The sequence below is a fragment of the Lytechinus pictus genome, chromosome 10 (assembly GCF_037042905.1).
Source record: "Lytechinus pictus isolate F3 Inbred chromosome 10, Lp3.0, whole genome shotgun sequence".
NCBI lineage: Eukaryota > Metazoa > Echinodermata > Echinoidea > Temnopleuroida > Toxopneustidae > Lytechinus > Lytechinus pictus.
Window position 1 is genome coordinate 4,177,994 of NC_087254.1, and position 14,216 is coordinate 4,192,209.

The 14,216-nt window shown below is 35.5% G+C and overlaps 1 protein-coding gene across 3 annotated transcripts in view; it reads left to right on the forward strand.

The window, feature by feature from the left end:
• LOC129268809 (caspase recruitment domain-containing protein 11-like) overlaps positions 1–14,216 on the forward strand; it is a 47,005-nt gene that overhangs the window by 30,161 nt on the left and 2,628 nt on the right. For 2 of the 3 annotated variants that reach the window (XM_064105142.1, XM_064105143.1), the window contains exons 11-13: positions 190–578; positions 2,227–2,267; positions 4,011–8,263. In XM_064105142.1, coding sequence (XP_063961212.1) covers positions 190–578; positions 2,227–2,267; positions 4,011–4,528 — 948 coding nt within the window. In that variant the 3' untranslated portion in view covers positions 4,529–8,263. Of the gene's footprint in view, positions 1–189; positions 579–2,226; positions 2,268–4,010; positions 8,264–10,988; positions 11,059–14,216 lie in introns of those variants that run through there. The other variant, XM_064105144.1, reaches the window with a different exon arrangement.

Below are 14,216 nucleotides of genomic sequence, written 5' to 3' on the forward strand. Positions count from 1 at the left end.
GTTTTCAGATCCAAGATACCAGATCCCAGGGAAAGGCTCATAAAAAGGTCATCCCTGACCAATATTTTATTCCCCATATCCATTCTGTTAGACTGAGCTTGAAAATGTGGTTGTGAAAACAAAAATGATAAAGTTTAAACATGTGTTTATCAGCGTACAGTGTGTAAACAGTTATACTTTATTCTGTAGACACACGGTGATGCAGATGATGAGCTTGGAGATGACGATGATGATTTGGTCGATGCACTGCTAGACGGTGCTTCAAGTGGAGTAGATGAAAAGATAGTTCCTATGCCTCGGCCAAGAGTGACGAGAATGGTCTCCAGCACCAGTCGAGGATGCAAGATAGAGCAGATGAAGACATTGTCCGAGTCCTTTGACAAGGAGTCGTCGGCATCGTCGCCCTCCCACACGATGACAAGCAGTTCCTCAACGACGACTGGAGATGATTCTGCCTCTGCCTCGCTCAGGATCGGTCGCATCTCGAGATTCCCCAGCTACAGTTTCCTCGGGAGCAGTGATGATGACGGTGATGATGAAGACGATTACGATGAAGATATGGCGCGCAGCAAGAGCAGGTATCAAGAGCTAATGTACTTCCCATCAAGAAAACTTGAAATTCCTGAGGGTTTTTGATCTGGATGTTTGCCTTTCAACAAATGCTCAAATTTATTTAAACAATCTTGTTTCATAAAGACTTACTATTATGGTAACTTTGCGATTATGGTAACTTCCATGGATATCTCAGACCTGCCAACCAGTACGTTTTAGCCGTATTTAGTACGTTTTTTTTTAATTTTATTTTTTAACTAAATCGTAATTTATTGAGAAAAATAATCTCTATATGTCTCTATTTCATAAAACGTACACAAATATGGTTATTAGATCAATGTAATTTCAGGTAACTTGCTTTTTTTTCAATCATTTTGTTCAAACCAGGGTGAAGATATACACATGTTTTAATGTTTTTTTTTTCATCTGCAAGAGCAGTGCGCATTTTAGCTTGCATGCAGCTTGAGTGCCGCCATGAGCGATTGCGCCAAGCATTTTATTATGAAATACACTTTTTTGGGGAAAAATACAGTTTTTTTTATCACAGAATACAGTTTTTCATTCCCAGAGGTTGGCAGGTCTGATATCTTGCTGGGCTTACCATTATGGCAGAGGCCATAATGGTAAAATTACAGTCATTGTAAGTCCCCAGTGTATTACATGGGCTTGCGCTTTTATCATATGCTTATCGTAGGATTTCATTGTGTATGCCTTTTAAAATATTTGCATGTATAAACTTTCCCATCAGTTTCACCAAATGGTTAACCATAGAATTTACAAACCTTGTTTTCATTTGTTGTTAATTTGTCTGTTAATTTTGAAAGTAATAAGATATATGTTCTTTATATTGTTTGCCTAACCTTGTGTTTCCTTTTGTCAGCTATTCATATTATCTACAACTAAATGCTTTTAATTCTGCAGTTGTATCTACCAAATACTCTACAAATTTGCATTCATGCCATACATTGTTATGCTGTAGAAGAAGCAGCAGCTTCAAATATCATAACATTGACGAAGATTCCGAGAAATTCATGTTCTATTATAAATCTCTGAATCATATTCCACACCATGTGTGTAGCAATCAAAGCATCATCAAAATATGGCTTTATGAATCATTCAGGAAATAGTTGTGTCAATCGTTTATATTCTCATTATTTTGTTCAAATTATTACGCCAATTTTTCACCTGTGCTTAAATGCTCGCTTGCTGCAGTATCACCATTATTACAGAGAGAGAGAAAGAAAGATAGAGAGAGAGAGAGAGAGAGAGAGAGATACATGTAGATACAACCACCCTACATACACCCTATGATGATCATAGACAGGCCCCATCTTACAAAGACTTACGATCAATCCGATCAATCTCAAGTGTATGGAAATCCATCCATACCATAAATTTTTCTACAAAAAATTTGTACGATCTCCTTAGTAAACAAAGAGAATCACACTGAATCTTCAAGAGAACAATGAATGTATTAATATACATCATATCTACTTTTTTGTTATCTAGAAATTATTCTTAACAAACATGCATTTTAGATGTTGACGTTGCTGGCCGTCCATAGTTGCGATTGATCGGATCAATGGCAACTCTTTGTAAGACGGGGTCCTGATATCAATGGGGCATTGAGGTTAACAAGAAGGATGATAAAATCATATTTTTTCTCATTCTTAGGTTGGAGGAGGAATTTGAAATTGTAGACCAACCATTTTCGAGTACGTATATATATATATATCCCTGTCCTACGGACTATATGTTAAAGGACAAGTCCACCCCAACACAAAGTTGATTTGAAAAAAAGGAGAAAAATCCAACAAGCAAAACACTGAAAATTTCATCAAAATCGGATGTAAAATAAAAAAGTTATGACATTTTTTTTTTTAAAGTTTCGCTTAATTTCACAAAACAGTTATATGCAAATCCTGGTCGGTATGCAAATGAGGAGACTGATGATGTCACCCGCAGACTCACTATTTCTTTTGTATCTCGTTATATGAATATTCTAATTTTCTCCTCCTTGTCAAGTGAAACAAAGTTTTATTTCTCCCTGAACATGTGGAATTACCATTATTGTAACAGTTTATGGTTAAGTTAAGTTGGTCCTTATTGTCAAATTTGTAGAAAATGAAATATTGTATTATTCAAACAATAAAAAACAAAAGAAATAGTGAGTGATGGACATCATCGACTCTCTCATTTGCATATCGCCGAGTTGTGCATTTAACTGTTTTGTGAAAAACAAGCGAAACTTAAAAATGTCATAACTTTCTTATTTTACACCCAATCTCGATTAAATTTGCAGCGTTATGTTTGTTTGATTTTTCTCTATCGATTCAAATCAACAATTTTCTGGGGTGGACTTGACCTTTTACTTTTATTTCTGTTTCATCAATTACACCTTGGTTTTCCTCTCCGTCCACTCGTGGGAGTGTGTCATGTACGATGTTTTATCCAACAGAATGTTTACACCGGCAGTTATTACGGAAGTTCATCCTGACAAAAAGTTTATTGTAAAAATAGCAGAAAAAAGTAATTAAAAATATTCCCAAAGGTTTGAGAAAGATCCATCAGAAAATAAAGTTTTTAGAATTTTAATTATTTAATGTGTGATGTCATATGCATGCGAGCAGCTTTCCTACATGTACATACTTGTAATGTATGGAGAGAAAAAAATCAATGAAATGTCATTTTCTCAGAAAATTGTAAATTGTTTTTACTGTACCTTCAGTATATCAATAGACAAATCATTTCAAATCCTTCCTAAAAAGAAAACAAAACTAAGTCATCTCGAACCATTGAACATTATAATTTATGCATTTTATATTTATAGGGCAGCTGCTCGTTTATGACGCCACAAATCCAAAGCTTAAAATTCTAATAAATTTCTTAATCTTTCACAGATTTTCCTCAAACCTTCACCCACATTTTTTTGTTATTTTTTTCTGCTAGTTTTACGACAAACTTTTCTTCAGGGTGAACTTCCCCTTTAATAGCTACCGGTATACATCTGTGCGTCTCAGTCAGTCAAACTCAAGGACAGAACTCATCAGTTGAAAGCAACAGCCAAGCTCTTTACATAAAGTTCTGTTCTTACCTTGAATTTAACTCTAATCCATTATTACAAAACCAGTGTTAAAACATTCCTAAGATGGTCAAACCACTGTGTTGCTATTGCCTGAGCGGTTGCCAAGTGATTGACAGTCGTCACACAAATTGAAATGCATGGATAATAGCATTTTCTGTATGCCAAAGTTTTCTTGAAGAGAATGAAAATCAATTAAAATGCCAAGTCAATACGTGCAAAAATGTCGCTATGAATCGTTAGAGACAAGAGGCGAACTCGTGCTGCATGTTATTAATGAAAAAAAGTACCAGTATGCGTATTATTGGGAAGTATATTATATAATCACTTATCAAAAGAAAAACACTCTGAACTTTTCGTTCCATTCTATTTCCAGTGCGTTCCAGGCCGGCCACCCGCCATGTACGTGTCATGCAGGATCGCCGTCGATCCCGATCGCTCAGCCGACTGGAAGACTACGAGAACATGGAGTTCTTGAACTCACCAGGTTGTTACAGGTATGCCCAACCAGGCAGCAAAGATTCCCCGCCAGCCAAAGCTCTCTCGCGGGAGAGTTCCGGCAAAGGTCAAAGGTCAATTAACCGTGTTGAATCTTGGCTTCTTGTCTCTAACCCCAAAGCATCCGTTCCAAAGTTAAGGGTCCCGCCCATGCAGGCTAAAGAGAACGCACATAGTCCAGGAACCGACTCTGAAGGCTGCATGCAGGAATGCATCCAGCCTTCGGAGCAGTGGTTAGGTCCTCCATTAGAACCTATCAAACAAGAAGAGCAGCTGCTCAGTAAACGCATCAAAAACCTCTCCGGGTTCTTGGTAATGAACCGGGGATCCTACCGATTTGGGGTGCATAGAAAAGGTGGCCAAAAAGTAGTTAAACATAAAGAAAAACCAGGATGAATGAAGGCAATTAAGACTGCTCTAATCTTGGAAACAAAAGTGCAATAACACTGTAAATATCACTCCTCTTTTAAATGCTCTGTACATGTCATTAAATGAATTGTGCTGGCGTATCGTCAGTTTTTAAAATACTTTTTATATTGTTTTTAAATATTATACAAGTATTTTTCAGACTAGCATCAAATGAAAATAGACCTTGGACCTATTTCTTGTAGAAATTTGTGCAATTATTAAATCTTGGTGATGGTTCTCTTCTCAAAAATAAGGCATAGAATGGCATAGATTCTTTTTAGAATTGTAGAAAGACTGTTTAAGGAGAATGAAACCATCGGAGAAAAACAATAGTAATAAAAACAGAAAATAAAGCAATTTAGAAAAAAATTCACTTAATATCACTTACGAAATGACTGAGCTATGGAAGTTCTGAAAGCCTTAATTTACTTTATATGGCGATCTTCAAATTGGCAATGTTGCTTCAAAATGGCAGGCGAAGTAGCTCAACACTCAATTTGTACATGAACATTAATTTGTATGATTTCTTCTGTAGATGCTGCTTGTCTTTTGAATAATTTTCCCCATGATATCTGTATAACTTCAGCAGTGGAGGTGACAGACTACAAAAAGGTGTAAAAGGTATATGAATGAGTGTTACTCCAAAACCTATCACAATTTAAGCATCATTGTCCATTTGAGGAGTGCCATGGAACGTGAATTGAGACTTTTCAAACCTTTTCAACTTCCTCATTAATAGCCGATTTTGATGGAATTTTATGTTTTTTAAGATTTCTTCCCTCAATACTCTTTTTTTTTCATTAAAAAAAAATTTCCCTGAAGTTTCATTCTCCTTTGATTAAAAATGATATCACTCATAATCATGTATGTTAACATCTCAGGAAATATTTATTTGGGAAGCTCAATGCATTTTGCTAAGTGCCTTTTACCAAGCTTACTTGTAAATAGGTGTACATGTACATGTAGCATAGATGATTTTTTTTCTACATTTTTGTATTGGGTTATGTGCCTGGTTCAGAGAAATTACAGGTTTTACAAGGAGATGTAAGAAATGTTTTATTGTGTTATTCATATGATCTCATCTTTGATTATAAGATTAATGGTAGTCGAACGTACATGAGAAGTAGAATGTTGACCTTCCAAGTGCAAGAATGTCTTCTATAACATATATGCTTCTGAGTACTCACAGTCAGTAGCGGACCATGACCCGAAGGAGACAAATGATTGGAGGGGCACTGTATTCTTTGTGAACAACGCTGTGCCCCTCCAATGCTTTGTCTCCTCCGGGTCACGGTCCGCCACTGCTCACAGTAGCAATTTACATTTGATGGTAGGATTCGTTGAACTTTGTAAGGTTTGCATGTGTGGGCGCGTTGTGGTCTAGTGGTTCTGACTCTCGTCTTTCAAACATGGGGTCGTGGGTTCGAGTCCTAGCCGTGGCGTGTTTTCCTTCAGCAAGAAATTTATCCACACTGTGGTGCACTCGACCCAGGTGAGGTGAATGGGTTCCCGGCAGGGTGAATTCCTTGCATGCACTGAGCGCCAGTGATGGTACCTCGAGCCAAAGCCGGGATAATAATAGTAATAACAATGTGCCTCGGAATAGATCGTTTCTAGTTAGATGGTGCTATACAAATGCCTATTGTTATAATTATTATAATTATGGAATCTAACATTTCATCTCTATTCTTTATTTCTATCTTTATGGGCTTGATTAAAAGTATTTCATGATTATATACACTAGAGGTATTTCTAATAGATCCTGCAATCATTTCTGATCAATTCTTTCAAAGTCTTCCTTTATTCATAATGGTTAGCTGCAATTTACAATCCTTCAGCCAGTTTCATAAACGGGGGTGTGAGGGTTCAGATTTTCAGCTGATTTCAGATTGTTTTTGTTTTGATTTTCAGCTTAATTTCAGCTTATTTTTGGCTTTCCTCTGTACAAAAAGTATGGGAGCCCTTTCTATTTCAGACTTTTTCCAACATTCTTTAGCTTTTTTCGGATCTTTTTATTAATTGTGACCACCTCACATCCCTGCATTAAGGACTTGATATCATAGCAACTTTCCTTGGAAGTTACAGTAATGGCAAATTTAAAATAGTTTCAAGCCTTTATGTCACAAGCTCCAGGGGCCCGTAACAAAGGTGAATTGGCCTATCAAAATCATTGTCTCATGCGCATTTTGCTCTGTAGACTGACTGGGAACCAATCAGAATTGTCCTTTCAAATTAGCGATTAATCGCTAGCCTTTGTGTTATGGGGCCCAGTTCTTCAAAACTTTTCTTTCCATCATCATGTACTTTAATAATTCATCGGTCTCTGTCATCATTTCAACATTGACTCTTCATAAGTACATGTACTGTGTGAGTTTGGTCATCATTTCAATGGTGAATTCAGGATTTTGAAATGGAGGTTGCATGTGGCAATTTCCTAGATTCAGCATTTATAATACGTACAATGTTTAAACTGCAGGGCGCCTTTGTAAAGCAGTTTTAAGAACTGAACAAGCCTACCCTGCAGTATAAAATAAATAAAACAAAATAAATAAATAAATAAAATGTATGTTTAATGGGCTATTCTAAGAAGGTAGAGGGGGCACCCCCCGCTTGGATCTGCCATTGCCATTTTAGGAACATTAGGAATTTATGTGATCAAGGAGGCTCAGAAATGTGTGATTTTCTTAGTAATTAGAAGAAAAATGCCCACATTAAAAAAAGGGTACTATTGCTCCAGACTACATGTATTTTTACAGGCAAGGCCTGTCTCTCATCCCGGATCCACGCCTGACTCATCATTATACTCTAAATTTCCATTCGTCCTTTGTACATAATGTGTGATCCAAAGATGTCTGTATTATCTAGACATTCATGAATGCTTCATAGAGCGTGTTTGCTTTATAAAGCATTGTTGTTTCATAATAGATAGGTGTTATTGTATGGATGGAAAATGAAACTGTTTAGGTATAGCTGTTGTGATACTATAGAATATAAATTCAAAATGAGGATGATACCAGACATTTTAATAAAGGTGCAGTCAATATGATACTAAACAATCTAAATTAGGGTGATACCAGAAATAATTGTGATATGATACGATACAATCTTAATTAGGGTAATACCAGGAATCCTCATCATTAATATGTCAAGGAATGCAGGAATTTATGAGAATAGAAACTAATTGAAAAAATACTTATTGAGCCACACTTACATCAAACATTTCTCTTTGTGTCTTAATAAAATTAAGGTTGAATATATGTATTTATGAATGATAATGTCCTTATAATTACTGGAATGAAAAATCCTTCATTTTTTTTTCATTTTTTTTTTCACTGATTGTTTGATATACCTCGGTTTCTAAAATATCTCACCATTTTTTGTATGGTGATTCATGTATTCATGTGGTCTTTGATTGAATCTTTCCTTATCATATCTTAGTATCCTTATCATATCATTATCGACTGATATTATTATGTGCCTAACTTATGGTATCGCCAGACAGTAATATGAAATAATAGATTTGGAAAGAATGATTGAATTGCACAAAAAACTATCATATTTCTATCTTTCTATGCATGCTATCCTAATACTTGCATTAATTTGAATACCTTTCTCAAACACTTGGGGATGGGGAATCATTTGCTCTTGCCCCCCCCCCCCCCCCCCACTCCCCACATTGTAGAATAGCCTTCCTGAAAGAAAAATGCATTTCTGCAAACATTTAAAAAAAAAAACCAAAACCTTTATATTTATGACTTAATTCTGGACACACCTCAAGAACTCTACAGGGTGGTTTTGATGCTTCACAATCTTTTTATTTACCATATATTTTTATCATCATCATATTTTAACACTGTCTCGTTTACTTGGTTGTAGGGTGTACTTCTGATTCATTTTCATTGAATATTTAAATAGCATTTATCTTTCATCCATGTGCATCCTGTGTATGTTTTACCCTCTGAACAAAGGCGTTCTCCTACATGTATAAAACATGCCCATTTTAGATCACACAAAGATCTAAATCATGAATATGGGAGAAAAGATAGCTAAATGTTAATCATTTACATATAGCTCCAGAAACATACCCTTTTTCCTCCATGCAAGATTTGCTCCATTTTGTAAAAAAAAAGTACATTTGGACATTTTGGACAGGTCTTGGGTCTTACCCTAAAAAAATGAGTATTTATGCCTTTTCTGGTCATATTTCTGTATACAATATGGTTGAGGGGTTTTATATTGGGGCTGATTTAATTTGAATTTGTTTTTTTCTTTCATAATGCCTATATCGAATTGCCCTCACGGAAGTTTCAAGCTTGCTGCTAGCTGGTAACTGGCTAGTAACTAGCTAGCAGCTAGTTAGCAGCTAGTTAGTTACTTGCTAGTGGAAAGCTTAATACGTATAATAGGCATGCTGAGAAATAATAAAGTGATCTTTTAGCAAGCTTATATACTTTGTGCTATCTTATAATTGCTTTAAGTGAGCCACTAGCTCCATGTGCATGTAATACCAGCTAAATACTAGCTAGCAGCAAATGCCTGTATACTATGCACTGATGCGTTTTCTACACGCATTATTTTCCTTTTGCTGCTTTAACTTCTGTTATCTCAAGTCTACAAATAATGGCTGGTATTATTTTAATGGTTAATTGGGTCATTTTCCCTAGTTAAAATTGTATTTGATATGTCTTATTGCGCGACATGCCTTTCTCGTGATCTCACAAAAGTAAATTCTTGTGATTTGTTTCCTCGAGGATTATGTTCAAGTTTGTCACTTCGGAGTCTACTTTTATTTATACAATGGAGTATATTCTGTCTCAAACAGAGTTCATGGAATATACTCCATATTTTCTTACGGTGTTAAAGGGGAAGTTCACCCTGAAGAAAGCTTTGTTGTAAAAATAGCAGAAAAAATAGTAAAAAATATTGGTGAAGGTTTGAGGAAAATCCGTTAAAGAGTAAACAAGTTATTAGAGTTCAAAGTTTTGGATCTGTGACATCTTAAACGAGCAGCTGCCCTACATGTATATGTTATGTAATATAAAATGCATGAATTTCAAATTTTGTATGGTTCCTGATGACTTAATTTTGTTTTCTATTCATGATCGGGTGTGAAATGATTTTTTATTGATATACAAAAGGTACAGTGAAAACCATTTTAAATTTTCTGAGAAAATGACATTTCATTGATTTTTTACCATTCGCTATGTAGGAATGCTGCTCGCATATGACGTCACAAATCAAATAATTGAAATTCTAATAACTTTTTGATAATTTGATGAATTTTTCTCAAACCTTCGGCAATATTTTTATTATTCTTTCTGCTATTTTTACAATAAACTTTTTGTCAGGGTGAACTTCCCCTTTAATATATTTCCTTAGAGTATGTTCTCACATGGTGTATATTTTCATGGATTATATTCACAGCGGAGAGTACTGTGCATTCGTATGATGTATACAGTATACTCCTTATGTACAATGTATCTATACACACTCATCATGGGGTATATTATCATGGAGTATATTCACATGGTAATATTCACATGGAATATGTTCTCATATTTTGTATTCTTAGTATGTCCCTTTTCTAATACATATACTATAAATGTCTTCCATCCTACTAATTCTCAAATAAATCCAATCTTGTTTTCTATCATATTTTCACCCAGCTTCATTTCTTTCTGTCTTTCTATATATTTTCATTGACATAGGATGCTTATTGGAAGGTTCAACCTGGGATTCAGCTGATTTGAGCACACCAAATTAAGTCTATAAAATATGCAAAAGAAAATATGCACATCGTTTGAAAAAGAAAACAATGCTTAACCTTGAAATACCACACATTCGTCTTTTTTCGTCGATGGAGATAAATAGTGCAGTATTTCATCTATTTTACCTGATCATATTGCTCTGTTTTATGCTCAAATCAATTTGATCTCGTGGTGGACTATCCCTTTGATAACGTTTTAATATATTCAGACCGGGTTGGCTTTTAATAACCTGTGAAGATTCCTAACAACTCCCAGCACGGGCAGTGATTACTTCACCCCATTTCCCCCCTCCCATGGGGTATTTTGTACACTAACTGATGGGAGAAGGTTGCCTTGACCCCCCCCCCCCCTGCTTCTCTCTTTCCCTTCCCTCACCAGCTGTGACAACATAAAATCTTAAGAATTCAAATCTTCAATTCAATCTTCCTGGCGAGTGCATGTGTTTCATGAAATATATAGGTAATGGCTTTTCACTGACATCTGTTATAAGCTACTGAAATCCTTGCATCTGATTGGCTCAGAACAAGTGAGTCAGAGAAAATCACTGAATATTTGCTTCATGAAACACTCTACAGATCTGAGAGAAGCGACGTTTGTCAAATGAATGTGACTTTGATGCCTACAATAAGAAAAAAATAATCTTCTTCAAACAAATTCTATTTTTTCCCCCTGTCTTACAGCCATAGCAACTTAGTAACAAAGCGAAATTTTGCAATCCTGTTATAACGTTTCCTTCTTATGGTGGTACATGTAAGTAGATGGTAACATCTTTCTGTGATACCCAACATGTCATTGTTTAGTAACCTTGCTTGAGAGAGACTTTAAAGGGGGAAGTCTGCCTTCAAATCATATTGTTTTTTAATAATAAAAGAACAGAAAAATGAGAGAAACATACATGTACCTGAATCAATGAAAATATCCAACTCAGGATAAAAAGAAATGAATGTTTTAAGGTTGGCATACTATTATGTACCTTATATGGGGGTGGTCCTCCATATGTAATGTAATTTACATAATTATGCTGCCATTTTATTTCAAAAATACTGATTTAACCTTTGAATGAACTAAACAAGATTATGCAACAATTCAACAAAAAGAAATGCCATACATTCATCATGAATCATTACAATTTGGCATTTTTTACAATTTATGATCTCGGCACCTGAGAGAGCTGCTCGCAAATTACACAACAAAATTAAGGTTTTTAAGATTCATCAATTGCAAGTCTATTTTTGGTCCCTAAATCAAGCACATATCTTGCAATTAATCTCAAATTCGTGATTGATTGTTTATCTGCTCCTTGAAACAAGGATTGTAATCTGATTTGCTTGAACTAAAATTGATCTGTCAGTTGCAAAATTGCAACAGAGTTTATTGACAGCAAATATTTTCTTGCAAACCCCTAAATTTATATCCTTTAAACTTTCAGTAAATCTTCATTACCTGTGATATGTTTCTCTCGGATTCTGTTGTTTTAATTAAAATCAAGTTGACGTGTGGACTTCCTGTTTAAAACATAGAAATGTAGTTGTGTGCATTTGTATCTAGGAAGCTGCTTTCTCTGTGAAAAACTGTTTGTGGTCGGTTGTGGGTCATGTTACAATTTGCGTTGGCTGGCTTGATGCAAGTAGTGTAGTTATTAAAAAAAAACAATTTGTTTGTGTTGTGTGAAAATCTCTCGGCTTCACCTATAATCGGTCATTTCATCATTTCTGATTTTCAATGTGACAGAACTGCTTTGGTAGAAAGAAAAGAGCAATTTTTATCATTTATTTTCTAGATGAAAATATCTACAGGAGTGCATCGAGTGCTGAAGTCACTCTTATATAATCAGTCATTTAATCATTTCTGATATTCAATGTGACAGTACTGCTTTGGTGAAAAGGAAAGAACAACTTTTATCATAATTTTTCTTAAAGAAAATATCTACATTGAGTGCTGAAGTATACCCCTTCCACCTGCTGTTTCCATGGCCTCTGTATAGTGTGTGTGGGGGAGTGGGTGTGGTGTGTGTTCGGAATGTGTGTGTGTTCGTGTGAAAGAGAGAAGAGGAAAGAAGAGAATGGAGGTCAGGGAGCAAAAAAAAAATAGATGTATGATGAAGAAATAGAACAGTTGCAGTTTCCTCTGAATAGTGTGTGTGGGGGAGTGGGTGTGGTGTGTGTGGGGAGTGTGTGTGTGTGAAAGAGAGAAGAGGAAAGAAGAGAATGGAGGTCAGGGAGCAAAAAAAAATTAGATGTATGATGAAGACATAGAACAGTTGCTGTTTCCTCTGAATAGTGGGTGTGGTGTGTGTGGGGGGAGTGTGTGTATGTCCATGTGAAAGAGAGAAGAGGAAAGAAGGGAATTGGAGGTCAAGGGAAAAAAAATAGATGTACATGTATGAAGAAGAAAAAGAACAATTGAGTGATATGCAGTGTGATTTCTGATATGCAGAGCTCCTGTAGAATACTGTCACATGTAAAATTTGAGAACCAATCGTATATGGTTTTAGTACTCATTGATATATCAACCAGGTCATGAAATAGAACTTCAGAATTGTAAGTTTCATTTTTCCCCTCTCCTACTATATGTCACTATTAGCAGTAGATTTTTATTTCTGTTTGAATGTGGACATTATCTTGCATGGATGAATGTATTCTTTTTGTGCACAAACTACACTGTATCATAGAAATATTATAAAGGTTGCATTTTTTTTGCATCACAACAAAATATTCATCTTATTGTATGTTTTACACCATATGTTTTGTTCACAGAAAGTTTCTCTAATAGGCCTATACTTTTAGATTTGAAATTCAATAGCATACATACATGTACATCTTGCCACATAATTTAGCATGAAAAAGAACTTAAAAAGAAAACTTGGTATTGTGAAATATTATACATGTACAGACAATGCTTTTGATTGCCCCCTTCACACTACCTCCCCCTTGCTCTTTCATCTTTTTTTTTTGAGGGGGGGTGGACTCTTGTTTTCTCTTGGTTGCTAATCTTGCCAATCAATACACTTTTCTTAACATCAATGCATTCCAATTTCTGTTTCATGTTTTCCTGCATTTTGTTTTTCTGGTGCACAAACATTTAAAATCTCATATCTCAAAATTTGAATATTTTGATGACAGCTCAGAATAAGCTAGATTTTAGAGTTATAACATTGGTAGCAACCTTCTTTTGCCTTGATAGGGTTCTTCACAGGTACATGTATCAAGAGACTGTTTTCAGGCAATATGAGACTGCCACCATTGCTATATTTTTTAAATACAGGCTTTTCGAAGCTGCCCTCAAATTTTTTTAAATTAGAGATACAACTTGGGTTTTATTAGCCCAGCCATGTGAGGTAGCATAACATCACATCTTGTTACCACGTCTGGTTGGGTGATCACTAACTGACCATTCAAGAAAATGGCCCCCTGAATTCCCAAGAGGTTGGGTCCACTTTACCTGACCCTTTGTATATTTTGCTTATGATTTTCATAAAACAGTGGGTAAAGTGGACCCGAATATTTATTTGACTGATAATTTTCACAGAGAGTCGCGTAAACTGGACCCGACCTGATCCGACCTTTCAGGAATTTAGGGGGCCCTTTTCTCGAATGGTCTGGTTACACGATTGCCCAACCGGACCAATAACCCGATGTGATTGCACAAGCCCTTGAATTTTGAGATTCGTGAGAATTAATATTATAATTTGGGATCTCCCTGTTTTCAAATAATTGAGGAGTTATTATTCAGTAACAATTTGAATGAAATCCGTCCCTAGTTTTGATTTTTTTAAATGGGTTGCATAATTTCATAAAATGATGCTCATTGCCATGTACAAATGCCAATCTATATTCAATGCATCCATTTAAGTAACAAAAGCTTTCGCATGATGGCTGAAACATCCAGTTTTGACGTCCCCTTTTAAA